This window comes from Larimichthys crocea, unplaced genomic scaffold, assembly GCF_000972845.2.
Source record: "Larimichthys crocea isolate SSNF unplaced genomic scaffold, L_crocea_2.0 scaffold255, whole genome shotgun sequence".
Taxonomy (NCBI): Eukaryota; Metazoa; Chordata; class Actinopteri; family Sciaenidae; genus Larimichthys; species Larimichthys crocea.
In genome coordinates, this window is record NW_020853381.1 from 71,982 (window position 1) to 90,147 (window position 18,166).

At 42.1% G+C, this 18,166-nt stretch overlaps 2 protein-coding genes and 1 long non-coding RNA gene across 3 annotated transcripts; 2 read left to right on the forward strand and 1 right to left on the reverse strand.

The window, feature by feature from the left end:
• Window positions 1–228: 228 nt before the first annotated feature.
• On the forward strand, window positions 229–5,548 carry LOC109141900 (uncharacterized). The gene is made up of 4 exons (XR_003461877.1): window positions 229–1,382; window positions 1,566–1,639; window positions 1,739–1,782; window positions 4,994–5,548. It is a non-coding gene; the product is annotated as an uncharacterized LOC109141900 (long non-coding RNA).
• Window positions 5,549–11,369: 5,821 nt separating this feature from the next.
• On the forward strand, window positions 11,370–15,723 carry LOC113744868 (putative nuclease HARBI1). Its single transcript, XM_027275929.1, has 2 exons — window positions 11,370–11,465; window positions 14,680–15,723. The coding sequence occupies exons 1-2, from the start codon at window positions 11,370–11,372 to the stop codon at window positions 15,721–15,723; spliced, it is 1,140 nt and encodes a 379-aa protein (XP_027131730.1).
• A 289-nt stretch (window positions 15,724–16,012) lies between these two features.
• Window positions 16,013–17,343, reverse strand: LOC113744867 (uncharacterized). Its single transcript, XM_027275926.1, has 4 exons — window positions 17,184–17,343; window positions 16,836–16,929; window positions 16,566–16,653; window positions 16,013–16,406 (listed from the first exon to the last, which is right to left on the reverse strand). Exons 1-4 carry the CDS (start codon window positions 17,281–17,283, stop codon window positions 16,023–16,025), a joined length of 666 nt encoding a protein of 221 aa, XP_027131727.1. The 5' UTR covers window positions 17,284–17,343; the 3' UTR covers window positions 16,013–16,022.
• Window positions 17,344–18,166: the final 823 nt, after the last annotated feature.

Genomic DNA, 18,166 nt, shown 5'->3' on the forward strand with positions numbered 1-18,166 from the left:
AATACTCGGTTCAAACTACTTCAGTACAAATGGCTTATGAGAATATATATCACTCCTGTAGCACAACATCGTATGGATCCTAACACACCTGATCTATGCTTTAAATGTGGTACACACAAAGGTACACTATTTCATTGCCTTTGGGAATGTTCCATTATCCAGGAATTTTGGAAGGAGATAATTACTTTACTAACTTTGTCTAAGGTTATTGATACATCTCTCCCAGTATGCCCTAAGCTTTGTATACTGGGACTTTTCCCAAAAAATTGTGCACTCAGTAAGTATGAGAAATCAATGGTCATATATAGTCTACTTGAAGCAAAGCATAAAATTGCTTTGTCATGGAAATCTATGTATAGGCCATGTAAACAAAAGTGGGCAGAAGGACTATTGCATTGTATTGCTATGGAGAAATTGACATACTTGATCAAGGGGAAGTATAACAGATTTGTTAAGATCTGGGATGCGTTTATGGAATTTGTAAAAGGAGGAGGTCTATCCGACACTGTGTAACTTATTGTCCTTTGTTTGCTCATGTCACTCTTTTATTTTACTAACCAATGTTAATGTCCAGATTCTATATCTACTGTTGTCTCTGATGATTGTGTCTGTTAATGTGCCTTTTTGTTCCTTTTGTTCCTGTTGCTTTGTTTTTGTGCATATGTGCCTGTTTGCTAATTAAGTGAAAAATCAATAAAGATATTTGTCAAAGTCTGAATTAATCTTGTAGTCTAGTTTTTTGTTGTTTTCTTCTTGTTCCTCAAAAGAGTGATTTGTTTTTTTGTTGGCCCTGCCTTTTTGTAGTTCTAGTTTAGTTTGTGCCTATTTTGATCATCCCGGTGTTACCCGGTGTTAAGGAAATAAAGATTTGAGTTTCCTGTGGAATGTTCCAAACATTACCAGTTTTGATACTGTCCCAGGATTTTAGGAGCATGTTGCAGGCCTTAAATTCAAAATGAGTTAATATTAGCTAAAAAACAATACAGTTTATCAGTTTGAAGATTAAATGTCTTGACTTTGTAGAGTATTAAATTTAACAAACTTGCAAATTGTTGCATTATGTTTTTATTTTCATTTACAGTGTCCCAGCTTCATTGGACTTGGGGTTTGTAAAACCCATTGAATCAGATTGACAGAATCTTCATACTTAATAAATCATACAGTGAGACCCTGTGCCTTGTGAATTGAAGCATTATCAGTCTGGAAGACACAACTTCCATCAATATTGAGATTATAGGATATAGGATTATAGGATCTTCACAGAAACATTGTCTTAATCTCAACAGATATGTCTGCAAACAGTAAAAAGGAGCCAAGGAATTCTACAGCCTCTGCACACATGTCCACAAGGAGGAAACTGAGGGGGGGGAAATCACCCACAGGTTATTAAGCTTTCCTAGATTTACATTTCACTATTTCAAATCAGACTTCAAATACAGTGATTCTTTTTTCTTAGCCAGATATAATTAAATCATAAATGTATCATGTGTTGTCTCTCAAAATCATTTTAATACATTGATGAAGATGTATGAGGTCAAACTCAAGTGCTTTTTTTTCTCTTTCAGAATGTAACCATGGGATCCTAAAAGGGGACCCTTACTACTCAGTGAAGAGGGTGATCCGCTGCAAAATGCTAAAGGTTAGCTTTACAATGATTAAAAGTCTTCGATATACTCAGTGGAATTGCAAGCACCCCAACTGGAAACCCCTTAACCCCCCAACTTTAATGTTTTTTCAGGGGATCCAAATGAAGTTGGTGGAGTGGGAGCCCTGTTCACTCTGGTATGTACAATGTATCATAGTTTTGATTGGAATAGCCTAATTCTTAGTACTTAAAAACTTCAAGTAATAGTTGGCTGGGTGTGTGAATGCGTGGGAATCCAATCTCGATAGCCTGTCTGCAAAAAGTGCTGTATGAATGTGTATGTAAAATGGTGAAAGTGATGAACATTGTAAAAGTGCTTTGAGTGGTCCCAGAGACTATAAAAGCACTATGTAAGTGCAACTCAATTTTAATATACATAATTGCTTCAGCCACAAAACTGAACAGGATGTATTTGGGATAGCCATCTATATGTGGCTTGCCTTTAATTTATTTTGTGCAAAACTCTTGCTCAAATCTAAATGAATTATAATTTGGTGCATGTGGGTACCATGAGATTAAATGGATGGATTAATTGTTTAGAATCAAAACTAAATAATGATGTGTTGCATGCTGCCTAAAGTTTAAACATAAACGCTAAGTAGCACAAGGAAACAGAGATCTACTACGCAAAGCAACTGAGAGTGAGTTTCATTTATCAAAACGTGCTATCACATCAGGCCCAAAAGAGGGCGGACAATTTTTGAGCTTTTAGTTTAACTTTTACAGTATTTGTGTATTTTATCAGTCACAGTAGTAGCAACTCAAAAGTTCCTGTTCAAGCTGAACGCCAGCTGAATGGCAGCCGTCTTCCAGCTGATTTCCAGCCGGCTGCCTGCCGAGTGTGACTCGAGTGACCCCCCTCCTTCTCCTGGGCGTGTCTATTTTTTACTGTAACTCCACCCATTCATGTGATTACAGGGTATGACCAGGAGATGGTGCTTCTCTCGCAGAACTTTTTTACAGTTCTACCTGGAGATGACGTAGCTTACACACCGCATTAGCATTCTTGTTGCTCAATCTTTTGTTTGCACTTACAGTAATGGGCTTTTTGGTCTCCCAGTGTCACAGATCACAGAGCGGAAAATGCAGCTGGTTTGACTACTGCATACTATACAGTAGCCGTATGATTTGAGCGTGTTCATGAATTGATATTAAATTTAAGGTGTTTATATCTAACATGTCACCATTCACCAGATCAACAACATCTAGTCTGTTCTGCCTTCACTAGTGGTGGGCCGTTATCTGCGTTAACGTGAGACTCTTATCGGGCGATAAAAAAAATATCACCATTAATCTATTCGCAAAGCTGTTCCAGCCGCTTTTTTACTTTTTGACTTTTTTCTCTTTTGTTTTCTTCACTGTAACTCCGTGGAGTCCTGATCTCTCTAGCACTTTATAGAGTTTTGTGCTTTTGTCGTGTTTTTCTCGTTGTTTTTCTTGGTGTTGTTTTTTAAATGCCGCTTCCACGTGGACAGCTGCCTTTGTTTACTCCGGGAAATAGCTGATCGCGCTAATTCCGGCCGGCATTGGCGCAATCAGCTGTTCGATTGGTGCATTAATCTATGGCCACCACTAGTCTTTGCATAATTACAGGAGCGTCTCTTCTCTTGTGTTCGCGCCTCTCTCTCACTTATCTGCATGTAAACAACAAACTAACCCTTAAAAAAAGTTACAATAACGGTTCGGACGTCACGGGGCTGCCAGGCCTGTGTCAGACCTGCCGATACACGCGATAACAGTTTATTTGGAGGGGAGGGCTTGGTGTTGTTGTGCGCGACATAGAGCTGCAGAGACGAGCGTTTTGGAAGCCCTTTGTTATGCAGGTATTTACTGTAGTGCACGCTTTAGGCCAGGTAAACCATACAAACACCTCATTAGCATTCTCATTGTTTGCACTTGATGGGCGTTTTGGTCTCCCAGTGTCACAAATCACAGAGCGGAAAATGCAGCTGGTTTGAGTACTGTATACTATACAGTAGCAACTGGTTTTGCTGGACTTTATTCCTAATCTGGAACACAGGCTAAAACTGGCTTAGCCTCCTTGCGAATAAAGTCTTTCATGGAGTGCCTAAATATATGTTTGATGGTTTTGTAAGCTTATACTGCAAACTTTATTAAAACCAAAAATACTTTACTTATTTCATACTTGATTCACCCGTAATTCTTTCCATTTGCGCTTTAAATCAACAACATCTAGGCTATGTTACAGATGTTACGAGCGGAGTTTTCTTTAATAACACGTTTATGTTGGCATGTTGTTGTTGTGCGTGACATAGAGTTGCAGATACGAGCGGCTGCAGCGCTGCCTCAGTGTTATCTTATCACAACTTTTTTTTCCCCATCAACTGATCCGCTGATCAGCTGATCGGCTCACCCCAGCGTGTCTGTTCAGATGTGTCTTAGTTTAGACCAGTGATTCTCAACTGGTGGGTCCGCGACCCACTTTTGGGTCCACTTTTGGGTCGCAGACCCGTTCTCAGCGGGTCGCGGGCCTTTGCCTGGGAAAAAAATGTTAAGAACAAAATCCTGTGCTTTTATTTTGAAGTGGATTTTTTATGCCACGGAGTGCCGTCTATTCGTCTATTCACAATCGCCACAGTAGGTGGCGATAAAGCCTTGTAATGTTAATAGACACCCACCAAACTGCACCATCTTTTCATTAAATAAATTTGAGAAGTTGAAAATTTTCCTCAATTTGGGTCACGGCTTGTCCTTTAGGGGTGATGGTGGGTCCCGAAGCCAGACCAGTTGAGAACCACTGGTTTAGACAGTCTACGGTGAGAGCGGAACATCACTGTTCCTCCCCGTGGACAAATGAGACATTGCAGCTGGTTTTCACACAGACTGCTTAGGGGCGTTTCCAGTCGGGCCCTCACTGACTACGTCATCGCGGGGGATTACATTTCGGTCACGGACCAGCCAAGGACCGTTCAAGGACCTGTGAAGGACCAGTCACGGCCCCGTCACGGTCCCGTCACGGAAACATGGGAACTTTTAGTTGCTACATCTGTATGTGGTGCTTTAAGCAGATAAACCTGACTGCCATAATGGAGAGACATATGTTAGACATAATCACCAATTTATTCTACGCAAGGATTTCCTTTTTCTTTACATTGAATTTTGATTACATGTGGACATTGGGATGCTAAAGTAAAACACATTGCAGAGGTCTTTTACAATGGATGCCAAAATATTACCATTGACAGGTAATTTACAGTTATCAGCTTACTGTAAGTTCATAACTGTAAGTGGCTTGCTGTTCCTCATTCCCCTAACCTTGTCATGATTTGAATTTAATTAATGGCTGATGTAAAGAACTAAATGAATAACAATCTCTTTTTATTACAGTGGGAAAGCTTGGCCGCCACAGTGGGTGACGGAGGAAAACACCACAAATTAAATGTTGTAAAAAATGTTCAAAATGTTCCATTGTTTTGTTTTATCCACTTCAGGAATGTGTATGTGTGTATGTTGTTATACCGTTTATACAGTATATTAAAAAAAATTCAAAAGCCTGAAAGACTCCCACTTTGTAGCAAACCAGAAAACACGTTGTGTTTGCAAAAGCTTGACACATCTCTCTCCTTCACACATAGATAGATATTGCATACTTCCAATAATATAAATACAATTAATTAACCTCCAATCAGACAAAAACTTGATCATACACCAGAAATAAGTTATTACTAAGACCAGACACGTGGTGGCAGCACTGTGTATGTCATAAGAAACGTCATCAGAACACTACATGGCTATTTAAATATCGTGATCGAGGAGTAACACCACAAATAACACGCTAGTCCATATTCTTACAAAGTGAAAATATTCAAACAGCTAACAATGATTCCAACAAGGAAGCAGCTGCTTCTTCTTCTTCTTCTTCTTCTTCACACGTCAAAACCCATCAATGATATCGCACCGCACAGGAAGTTAAATGCACAGAGGATCCGGTAGATTTCAAAATTAAACACAGCGGACAAGCATCTGATCGTAACTCGTCACTTTGTAAACATTCATTTCTCCCGCTGCCACGGAATAATGTGTTGATCAGCAAATCGACCTCAGACGCAACGCATGTAGTGGGTGAGGGTTTGATCCGTCAGATGGAGCGAAATCGAGGAAATGTGGATTCTAGGGCCACAGCTATGCTAGGCGATAGCAGCGCCCATAGCAACCAAAACGTTTCAGTTTTACATTATTCTGGTGAGGTCTGAAAAATCTTCGTAACAATGAGCAAGCTAGTGATTATGTACATTCACCGAGTGAATATTATGAAAATAAAATATATATTTCTCGCTAGAAATGTAATCAAAACGCATTTTTATGCAGAAACAAACTTAAAATATTGATTTTTTTTCACAAAAAATGGGAGAAATGTCCGCCATGTTTTTTGTTCTCACTGCCGGAATCTTGAAGGTCACGTGACTTGGACGCAAACCCATAGGAAAAGTATAAGCAGAAAAAATTTAACAGTCACACAATTCAAGGGCCATTATTGTAACCCCTCTACGTTTTTGCACTTTGGACCAACGTAGCCAGGGTACGTTTTTATATGAGACTGGGTTGCCCCAGGGTTATGCCTGGCCAGACACGGTATTGGTTGAAGATGCAGTCACATCTCCCTTACCGAAAACCCTCTCTCTCTCTCTCTCTCCCCCTCGCTTCCACTCCCTCTCTCTCTCTTACCATCTGTGGACATGTCTCATTAATGCATGTTACTAACCAAACTTCCCCAGAGTTTCTGTGCTCTGTCGTCCAGCAGGTTCTCGTGGATCGTGGCTGCTGCTGTGATCCTGCATGACGCCCACTACATATATTATTACTGTCATTATTACTACCATATCTATTACTGTAATCATTTTTATCATTCATTATAATTCATTGTCATTTTATCAGTCATTGTACAATATGTTTGTGTTGATTTGTCCTGTACACGTGACATCCATTGCACGTCTGTCCGTCCTGGGAGAGGGATCCCTCCTCTGTGGCTCTTCCTGAGGTTTCTTCCACATTTTTTCCCTGTTAAAGGTTTTTGTGGGCAAGTTTTTCCTCACTGGAACCGAGGGTCTAAGGACAGAGGGTGTCACTCCCTGTACAGATTGTAAAGCCCTCTGAGGCAAATGTACTTTGTGACTTTGGGCTATACAAATAAAATTGATTTGATTTGATTTGATTTGATTTGGGCTAAATACTTTTCCTCTACCAACACCAGTAAGACACACTAGATATTTGAATCACATTACAGGCAACAGTGTGAAAAAAATCATGTGGATCTCTCAGTCCAACACGTTGTGGAGCATCATTTGCTGCCTCTGTGGGACATGTGAGTCTTTGGACTTGGACAAGCCACAGATTCAGTGTGATTCCTGATGAGATTCCAAATGTGGGAACAGATTACACTGAAGAAAAGAAAACTGAAAAATGTTTTTTGATGTTGTGCCAGATTTTTACACTGCGGTACAGTTAGTTGAAAGCAGTGGGTGACAGATGAAACAGAAACAGCTCTGCATATTCAGCATACCCAGTAGTCGAGTTGTAAAATGAAACCAGGGGGGATGGTGAAATTTTTCATTTATGTGACATATTTTCCAGCAGGGGGGTCTGTGGGTTCTCCCCCAGAAAATGTTGTATTTCTTAGATGCAATTTCCTGCATTCTAGTCAATTTTAGGGTGACTTGCTAGACATGGCAAATCCTAAATCCCACAACTAAAAACGCAACTTTGTGTATGTTTTTAACATTTTTGTGTGTTTTTAAACATATTTAAATACATTTAAACACATTTTTGTTAAAAAACATCATTACTTAAAAAAAAACACAATTTAAGGAGGAGGAAAGAAGACTTCGAGTTTTAAGACGACGCGATGTTTGAAACAAGCGGTATTAAAGAATATAAAGCAGCAGGTAGCAGCTAGCGGTGCTGCTAAGGCTAAAACAACACAGAGTGTGGATGATTGACACCTGTCACCTGTCGACCAATCAGAGTCAGGAGAATCTATTAGTACCGCCCACATTCACCTTTGACCCACCAATGACGATCCAGAATGAAGTAAACCCAAAGGTAGTATATCGCAGCAAGAGGTCTCACTTCACTGTCAAAGCCTCTTTGTCTTTATGTAACAACCAGAAGCTTCGTGATTGATTCAAACTAAAGCAGAGACATAGCAGGAGACATTAGCAGAGAGACATTAGCAGAGACACTAGCAGCGTTTCTTCGCGCTGAAATAAAACTTTTGACACGAAACAGCAAAGATAAGACATACTGTGTCATTTTGTGGATTTTTGTTGCTACTCTTTGTGGGCTAGCTCGCCGAGTTTTCATCGCACAGTGATGAGACATATCTTTGTAAGATATATTTTTATTTTTTCCCCGCCGCGCCTCCCCTGAAGTCCTCTGGCGCCCCCCAAGGGAGGCGCGCCTCACACTTTGAAAACCGCTGTCATAGGTAATAGACTGATTATCATAAAGCCCCCCTAAATGTCGAATGGTAATTCTATTTCCAGTGTTAAATATAAGTAATTTTCACATGCATTGATAAAATGCCATAAGGGATGGAAGAAGGGATGACCATTTTAGAAGAGGGATGATTTTGACCCCCCCCCCCCCCCCTCCCCCCTCAACTCGAGTACTGAGCATACCTCTGATCTCTATTTGTGTGCAGCTGATTAACTTATGTATGTTTCCTCTGTGTGCGTCTTTTGAATTTCCACTTGTGTATGAATCATTTATCTCAATCTCACACTTGTAATAAACTTGCCTTGTTTTTTTTTCTTGCATCACTCGAGAAAAAAACAACAACTCAAAATTGACTTTAGTGTACAGTTATTCACATGGATTGTTTTCTGTACAGATGGTTAACAAATACAGATGTGACAAATTAGTGTTATTGTACTTAATATGGGCCTAACATCACCCTGAGGACACATTTTTAACATATTTGCTTCGCTACACGAAGAATGAGAAAAGCAAACTCATCATCATGTTGTTTGTTTTACCCACACTTGTGTTTTTATCAATACAATGTCTAATATCTCTAATAGGATTGCAGTTGCGTGGAGCACGTCCATCCTTTCTAAAGGGAAATCTTCTGATTTGAATTACCCTGTGGCTCTTCCCTCGCTCAATGATCATGATTTTCTTTTTTACTCTGTCGAGACCACACAACAAACTTCCTCATTTTGTGCTGAATATAACATCTCAAACTTCTACACAGATCAAAACCAAAACCTGTGTTCACTCACTGTTTCCAGCTACCCAAGGAGCTTGGGTGGACAAATAAACTGTTGTTCATCAACAACCGCCCTATAACCACAAATTGCTTTTTACATTTTGTTTGTGTACAGAAAGAAAAAGAAAAAAATATGTGTAGCAGAGGTGGAGGGTGGTTTATTTTGGACAGATATACCTAGTTTCCCACCATCAAGTCAGCATGTTATGCAAGGCTAATAATGTCCTTATTCAAACCCTGTACGTAGTTCCACTGACAGAATGAAGAATGGAAAGTGCATGCGTGACCTGTAGGTTTCGCGAGCTGTTTTAAAGCTCATATGTGGCAATGCCATCTTAACAACAAAGATGACGAAAACATGGATCATCAGCGTATCTGTAACATTACATTAGATTACATTTACATTTAGTCATTTAGCTGATGCCTTTATCCAAAGCGACTAGGGAGACTAGGGAGAGTAGGGAACAATCAAGGTACAGTGTGATAAGAAAGTGTTAGTGCAGCAGTAAGTGCTGTGACAGTTCTTAAAGGGGTAGATTTATCATGTCCAGTTGTAGGTATTGTTAGAGAGGAGGTCCTCTCTGAAGAGCTGGAGGTCTTCAGGAGGTTTTTAAAGGTAGAGAGGGACGCCCCTGATCTAGTAGGACGTTCCACCAAAGGGGAACAACAGACGAAAAGAGTCTGGATTGCCTTGATTCAAATCGAACTGAAACAAAATCACACTCCTTTTAATGGCATTGTTTCTATTTCTGAATATCTTTTGATATATATACATACTTTATTAATCCCACGAATGGGGAAATCCTTTTTATACTCTATTTTTATTTACATAAAATTTTGGAGAGAGATGGTGGAGTGATGGGCAGCCCCCCTGAGAAGCGCCCAGTGGGCAGTTGGGGGGGATCAGTGCCTTGCTCAAGGGCACCTCGGCAGTGCCCAGGAGGTGAACTGGCACCTCTCCAGCTACCAGTCCACCTTCCATATTTGGTCCATGCAGGACTAGAAGCGGCCACCCTCCGGTTCCCAAGCCAAGTCCCAATGGACTGAGCTACTGCCGCCCCCTTTATTTATGCTGATCTTGTTTCTTTTGGGTGACTGTGAGTGTGTGTATGTTCTCAGTGTATGTGTGTATCAAGCAATCTGGATGTACTTTTTTGGACATGACTTCTATCAGCCTGTTTAGTTCCAAACTTTTAAAAAATGTGATTTTTTTTCATGGAGCTTTTCACCCTTCCTCTCTCCATGTTAGTCCTTAAAAGGTCTGCAATTGGTTTGTTGTCTCTCTTTCGTTGGAACAGAAGCCTCGGGGTGATACGTGGGCGGCTTGAGTGGGTGGGATGCTTTTGGGCCACGTTGGGACAATTCCTGTTCTGTCCTAGTTTCCAAATCACTCCAAAAACATGTTGAGAAAACTTTCCTTTTTTTACCATGTTTTTTCTGTCTTTTTAGTCCTCTCCCTCCTGAACTCCCTCTTCTCTTCTTCTTCACTCAATCCCTCACTATCTCCCTCTCTCACCACCCTTGATAAATAGTGTCTCTTTCAAGTAAGTTAAAATGGTGTGCCATACCAGGGTTTGACAGATTCTAGTCGTCACCGTCGCTGTGATTTCAGCCTGGGCTTTTTTCAGAGATAAACACATTTTTGGCTGCAGGAGGGAGAGAAGTAGGGGGAGAAAGAGGGGAGGTAAAGGCAAGAGGAAACAGAGAGAGAGAGCGTAGGAGGGAGAAAAGGACAGGATGAAGGAATGATAGAGGGAATGTTGAGGTTTTCCTCTGATCTGTTGCCTTTGCTGATTGGAGGGACAGACATTTCCTGTCAACTGTTTGACACACACAGCTGGACTGTGAAGCAAAGCAATTGACTACTGCCTGTCAGGTCATTTGTGTGTGTGTGTGTGTGTGTGTGACAGATTCTCTTTTAAATGCATACACCATTCCACAAAAGACCAAGAAGAACACAAAAGATACATGTCTCATTAATGCATGTTACTAACCAAACTTCCCCGGAGTTTCTGTGCTCTGTCGTCCAGCAGGTTCTCGTGGATCGTGGCTGCTGCTGTGATCCTGCACGACGTCCACTACATATATTATTACTGTCATTATTACTACCATATCTGCTACTGTGGTCATTTTATCATTCATTGTAATTCATTGTCATTTTGTCTTAAGAGAATGTTGAAACTTTGCACCAGTATAATGATATTTAATATGATAGTGTAAATAAGTCCATTTTGTTGCCATTACTGCAGACCTTGATATTAATGCATGCAGGTTAATTTCGATTTAATTTCGTTTTAATTTCAATGAAATGAATTTTACAAAAATTATTTGTAAAACTGTCCTAAAAAAAAAAAAAGCGCACAGTGGGTCTGTGTAGCCTGACAGTGTTTTTAATATGTTGGCCATCAGAGGGCCATAATATTGGCAACCCCTTTCAATATAATGTGCTCCAGCCAGGGAGTTCAACTATCTTGGGGTCTTGTTCACAAGAGGAAAATGGAGTGTGAGATGGATTGGCGGTTTGGTGAGGCATCTGCAGTACTGAGGACGTTGTACCAGACCATTGTGGGGAAGAAGGAGCTAAGTCAGAAGGTAAAGTTCTCGATTTTCCAGTCCATCTATGTTCCAACCCCTAGTGACCGAAACAATGAGACTGTGGATACAAGCGGCCGAAATGAGCTTCCTCAGCCGGGTGGCCGGGCTCAGCCTTAGAGATAGGGTAAGGAGCTTGGCCATCCGGGGGGAGCTCGGAGGAGAGCTGCTGCTTCTTCATGTCAAATGGAGCCAGCTGAGGTGGCTCAGGCATCTGATTAGGATGCCCCCTGGGCGCCTCCCTTTGGAACTGTTCCGGGCACATCCAACTGGGAGGAGACCCCGGGGCAGACCAATTATCCGCTGGAGGGACTATATAGCCCATCTAGCCTGGGAACACTTCGGGATCCCCCAAGAGGAGTTGGAATGTGTTGCTAGGGAGAAGGGCGTCTGGAGTGACCTGCTGCCACCATAACCTGACCCAGGATAAGCAGAAGAGAATGGATGGATGGGTGCTCCATTGTGACGCTTCCACCCAGTATGACCGCAATACGAAACTAAGTATAACTAGAAAATTCCTGCAGAAATTTTGAGTGTGCCTGACTCTGGCCCCGTCGCCCCTATACATTATTACTGACACTGCTCAGAAAATTCAGTACTAGAAAATTCCTGCAGAAATTTTGAGAGTGACGAGTGGGCTGTTGCTGGGGGTCTGTATTCAAAAAGCACACCTCAAATAGTCATTTTTAACATGTTTATTTAGACACAGTTGCAGCTGACGCGCTAGCAATTAGCATTAGCATTTTAGCATTAGCATGTTAGCGCTGATGCACTAGCTATTAACATTAGCATGTTAACATTAGCATGCTAACGCTAGCTGCTCTGCTGTCTCTGTCTGCCATTTTACACAGACAAGTTCAAATTAAGCCAATAACTGCTAAAATGGCCGCCACTGGGCTCCTGCCTGCTCTAAGAGCAGTTACTGCACCTGTTGTCAGTTGGAACGTCAGTTGGAAATCCTGACCCAGACATTGCTGAAAATGCTGAGACCACCCCTCGAAGAGGAGGGATCTCTGGCCAAACCGTATTTCCAATCATTGAACCGAAATCACTGGGAGCATCCTGTACCCTTCCTGAACGTCTACATATTTGTTTTGTGTCGATAAGTGAAGAAATGTGTCCTTGAGAGCAATTCAGAGAAAGGTTACTTCTGCTTTCCTCCAGAAAATTTCCTACCTTTTTAACATGGCAGCCTATGAGGCTGAGGATGGGGGGTTGCTGCCGCATCTTCGCAGTTTTTCATGAATAAATTCGTGAAAAACTTGCAAATCTCTTAGAAAAGTAATAGCACGGGATTCGGGATCGAACGCGCACTAGAAAGAATGTGCGTCCCACTTATTTACACGTGCACGTGCATGAAACACGTCTGACTGTATTTACCACACCGTAACACAGCAGTTGAACAGTGGTTCATCTACCATGACACTGGACCTTTAACTGCTAAAATACACCTGTTGTGATCTCATCAAATATGATGGCACAGATCACAACATGAACAGAATAAAAACACAGGTATGTAACTAAACAAATACACTAACAAAGTTAACAGTTTCGTGCTTAGCCGTGTTAAGCTATGTAAAGCTAAATGCACAGTACATTACCGGTCCATAAAGAACAGTTGCGTTGATTTGCCGTTTGGGTCTGCTGGCTCCGTGTCTAACTTGTGGTCTTACAATCAGCTGGCTGGTTAGCGGCGTGCTAACAAGAGACGCCTGAGGACAGGTAGGCACGCATCTGTTGCGGCCCGATCCCTTTCCGGACATGAGTTCTGGTCCGGTGAAGTGTCCCTGCTCTGCAGTGTCCGTTTGTGCATTCCTGGCGGATGAAACCGGGCGCTCCATGTGTTGTCTTTACGTTAACGGCGCAGCCGGTCTCTCGTTACAATCAGCTGGCGACGGACTGCTGTGAGTCCTCTCACACCGGGCGAGTGTTAAGGCCAACTCACACAGGGCGCGGAACGGAAGCGGCACGGCACCGCCGCGGTCACCGTAGCAAACAGAAGCCAGTCTAGTCAATGGCTGTGTCCGAAATCACTCACTCATTCCCTACTCCCTACTCCCTACATAGGGAAATAAATGTAGTGGACTATATAGTGAGCTCAACAGAAGAAATGTTCGGACACTTCTCATGTCGCCGGTAATTACGTCATTGCTGTCGCACAATTACAACGTACAACTTTAATGTCGTCTTGTCCATTTACTACTGCATTTTTATTAAATTAGAGTCTTTTGATTACTGTCTTGTGCGTTTTATTTTCGTTTTTTATTTTCTATTTAAGCATATTTTTATATTTTATTCTCTTGGCTCTTTAGTAACAGAACGTTACAGTATAATCTACTGGAATGTTTAATTATATGCTGTTCGTTTTACACTTTTTTTTTTAATGAATGTAGAAAGCCATTTAAATTGCCTTGTTTTGAAATATGTAATAAAATAAACAATAGAATAAACTGGCCTCGTGACTGTTGTACTGCTCCACAACTCATGAATTTGTTTCGCGCCTCTCATCCTCTCATCCATCCGCCGAAAAAAACACTTATTCACGCACCGTTATTCTAGAAAACTCCCGTAGCGCTATAGAAATGCCGTCTACTATCAGTCTGGCTGTGTTGGTTTTATCAATAATTCAATTATTGATGATCAGGAGGAGAACTAGAATAGCGAGAGAGAGAGAAAGGAGAAGATGCGCTGCTCTTCTAAGACTAGCAAGACGTCGTCAAATTGTGAGTGATAGCTTACTTTTTAAAAATCATTTTCTTTAATTAATTCAATAAACTATCCTCCGTCAAACTACACCCCCCGCTGGACCTGAGAATAGAGCCAATTGGTTTTCATAGCCTACCACAGTGCTTGTCAAACAGCTTTTAGTCACACACTGTACTAGTCATCATTAATAAATGGCGAATTAAGCTTTACTTATTAAACGATCTATGTACATTTTCTAGATAAAGCTGCAACCATCTCTCATAAGTTTAAATATTGATTTACCATTTATCAATGATAGTTGCATCTTTCTACAACCAAATAATGTTTATAAATGATTTACAAAACAATTATCATTGATAAACAATAAAGGCTTTTGTCATCACTTTTATCAATATAATTTTTAATGATGGTAATTATAAACAACCCAACAGAGTGTGATTGTATTGTCATAACTTTATTACACATCATTTCATGACACAATGTTATCAGTTTTAATTATTCTTTACAGTGTGGTCACCCATCTCAGTACTGTCGCCTGAACCTTCACGTCCCCGTCTTGGTCATCTATTTTGATGGTGAGAGTGACCTGCGCCCAGACTTCCGCCTTTCAAGACTGACTGTTGCCCACCTTATCCAGCTCCTTCGCTCTCCACTAGACCACGGCTGGGGTCATGACCTGGAGGTTTTGGTCTTCCTCTTCTGGATGGCAAGCGCAACATCATACCGTGTCGTGTCCAGAGCGTTTGCCATCCCACGATCAACGGTCCATGACATCATCCACAGGGTCACCGAAAAAGTCCTCAGGCTGAAGAACAGGCTGATCTTTTTCCCCTCAGCTGATCAGCTCCAAACAACCGGGGCAGGGTTCGAACGTTTGGCTGGATCTGCAGCGTTTGCCAGGGTTGTGGGCAGCATTGACGGCTGCCACATCCGCATTAAGCCACCAAGTGCTGATGCCCAATGCTATTTTAACAGAAAGTTGTTTCATTCTATCCAACTACAAGCAGTGTGTGACCACCAGTGCCAGTTTCTGGACATATTTGTTGGGTACCCTGGCTCTGTCCATGACGCCAGAGTTTTAAAGAACAGCCCCCTTTATGTCCAGAAATTATATCCACCTGAAGGCTTCCAGATTCTTGGAGATGGTGGGTATCCCTGCACCTCAGAACCACTCGCCCTCATCACCCCTTACAGGGAGCCTGTCCGAAACCCTGTTGAGGCCAGATTCAACAGGCACCACGCCAAGGCCCGTTCCGTGGTTGAGAGGGCATTTGGGATCATGAAGGCCAGGTGGCGCTCAATTTTTTTCAAGGCCTTAGAGGTGAAGCCACAATTTGCTGTCAAAGTGATAGCTTGCTGTGCAATTCTCCACAATCTCTGCCAAAAGGATGGAGATATTCTGGAGCCTGTGGAGGAGGCACTGGGGCCGGATGATGGCGGAGATCAGGTACAGCCAGATTTGGCATGTGGAGAACGGCTGCGTGGTCGCATTGCTGCTGCTGTTTCAGCGCCAGTTAACAACCCTCCAGCTCTGCAGGACCATGATTATTAAGAGAAAAAAGAAAGAAATCAAATCACAATCAATGTTTAGATGTTTATTCTCTTTTCTCTAACCTAATTTCACCTGTCACTCTCCTCTGCCCTCTTATCTTCTCTTGGTTCAAGTTGTAATTCATGTAAATAGTTTCAGTACCCTTTGATCTGTTTTATATGTTCTCTGTTTTATATGTTCTCTGTAATTTTGTTTGTTCAAATGTTCATATGTTATAATTTAGTAGTTAAGTTGATAAAGAACTGTATTTCAATTGAAAACAAAGTGAGACATTTCTTTTTGTTATTTATTAATCTAATTTACATTTTCTCTACTATTTTTTCAAGGAGGTTCAAAAGCCTCTCCTCCCTGTCCTCCTCCCTTTTCTCCCTCTCCTCTGCCCTCTTCTCCTGCCTCTCCAACAGTTCTAAAACTGGATCACGCCGCTGTCGCTTTGGTGGAGCTGGCTCTTCAGACTCTGAGTCCTGCTCAGCACCCTGACACTCTGGCTCTGGTGGCACTGAATCAGGGGAGGCTGATGCTGAGACTGGTGGGGTCTCCCCCCAGGCTGAGGCAATAAGACAAGGAGGTCGAATAGAAGGCCTCCCACCTATTGCCTCATCCATGAGGGAGAACCACTTCCAATCCCTGGCAGTGGACTCCCCTGACTCAGTGCCACTCCCTGTTGGTGGCTTTCTCAGCTCCTGCACACATTGCAATATACACACATTTGATGTGATATTACTGTAGTGTTCGTTTATAATGCTAAACACGGCAAAGAAAATATACAAAGGTTAAAGTCACTGTACTTTCATCTATGCTTTCACAAAATAGAGCTTTAGTTAATTATGATGCATCCTAACCTTGTATGTTTTTTTTAGGTTCTCCCACTTTTTGCCCGCCCGGGCAGGGGTCACCACGCCCGTCAGCCCCATTTCTTTCAGAATAGCTCAAAAAAAAAAAAAAAACACGTACAGGATGAAAAACAACGACAATTAACAATCATTAATGCTGTCAGTGTCAAATGCTTATGATATTTAGTCAAAAGTCCGTGTCATTTTACAGTTGTTGTCAGTTTTCATCTTAATAAGATAACGTCACTGCTTCAGAAGAATGAAGTAACTTTTACTCACTCCCAACCGGCTGCGGAGGCGAAGCGTTTGCCTGAAAAAAGGCGATCGTTTTCCTTCCTCAGGCGGATTAATCCTGCCACATCGTCGTCGGTCCCTGCGAGATTACAATAAATTAACAAGATTCTCCCGTGCTTATTTGACACTTGAATGTAATTTCGCTGACATTACTTATGAATTATAATAGGCTGTAGTTTAACATGACGAACAGCGTTAACAGTTACCTGTAGTACTGACCTCGGTCGCTAGCCATGATTGGTGCCGTAATGGCTTAATGCGTACCCCCCAGTAAGTTTTTAAATAGTATTGCATATATACAAACTATTAACAACCTGTTTTAAAAATACTTACATTTGTACACAGTCTCCCGTCCGTCCGCCATATTCACTTTCCGCGCACAGAGAATTTCCGGCAATGCATGATGGGATATCTTGCTTCGGTTAGTGACCATCGGATGTTCACTACATTTCGCGGTGAATTGTGGGATACATGCAGTGCACTATATAGTGGACACTAAACATTGGGACACCACTACAAAATGGCGTGGGCACTATATAGTGCACTATATAGTGGTTAGGGAGTGATTTCGGACACAGCCAATGAGAGCACTCACACAGGGCGCGTCCCAGAAGCGGCTCACCGTGCCACGGCGCGGGCTTTCCGTTTTATTCCTTTTTTACCGCGAGCCGCGGCTGAACCTCGTTAATTTCAACAGAGCACTGCGCACCAGACAGGAAATCCGACACAGAATCAACATAATAAACTTCCGCCCCCTTTCAAAATAAAACACAATACGCAGTTCATGTAGCTTTTTACAACTTCACATCAACGTTAAGTCATGACCGGTGGCACCAGGTGATCAAAGATCGATCGAAGGGTCTCAACGAGAGACTGATTGTTGAAGTGGAACAACACACAATCATTTATGACACAACAGATGCTTTTTATAATCTCCTCCACATCGGAGAAGCAAAGTCAGCTGTTTGTTGTTGTTGTTTTCTTTATACACTGTTTATCGCGGGGTCTTGGGTATGTCCAGGAGTCTCGCGTGATCGCGTGATCTCGCGATCTCGCGTGAATACGGCTGGCTCGCTCCGCTGCCGTTCCATGGCTGATCCGCGTCCATTGTGAGTTGGCGCCGGGCAAAGGACCATTCCGCTGCCGTTCCGCCTCCTGTGTGAGTCCCGTGTTAGCAGCGTAAACTGCAGCATCGCAAGCCGACCGTATTCACGCGAGATCACGCGAGAATCCTGGACGTACACGAGACCCTGCGATAAACTGTATATAAAGAAAACAACAACAAACAGCTGACTTTGCTTCTCTGACGTGGAAGA

Excerpts from the sequence above, each read along its gene's own strand:
- LOC113744867 (XM_027275926.1), bottom strand. The coding sequence starts at position 17,283 with ATGGTCACTAACCGAAGCAAGATATCCCATCATGCATTGCCGGAAATT. Across the intron at positions 16,654-16,835 it reads GCCTCCGCAGCCGGTTGGGA|AGCTATTCTGAAAGAAATGG; the intron begins GTGAGTAAAAGT and ends TTTTTTTTTTTG. Across the intron at positions 16,407-16,565 it reads ACCTAAAAAAAACATACAAG|GAGCTGAGAAAGCCACCAAC; the intron begins GTTAGGATGCAT and ends CAATGTGTGCAG.
- LOC113744868 (XM_027275929.1), top strand. The coding sequence starts at position 11,370 with ATGGAGTGTGAGATGGATTGGCGGTTTGGTGAGGCATCTGCAGTACTG. Across the intron at positions 11,466-14,679 it reads AGAAGGAGCTAAGTCAGAAG|TGTGGTCACCCATCTCAGTA; the intron begins GTAAAGTTCTCG and ends TATTCTTTACAG.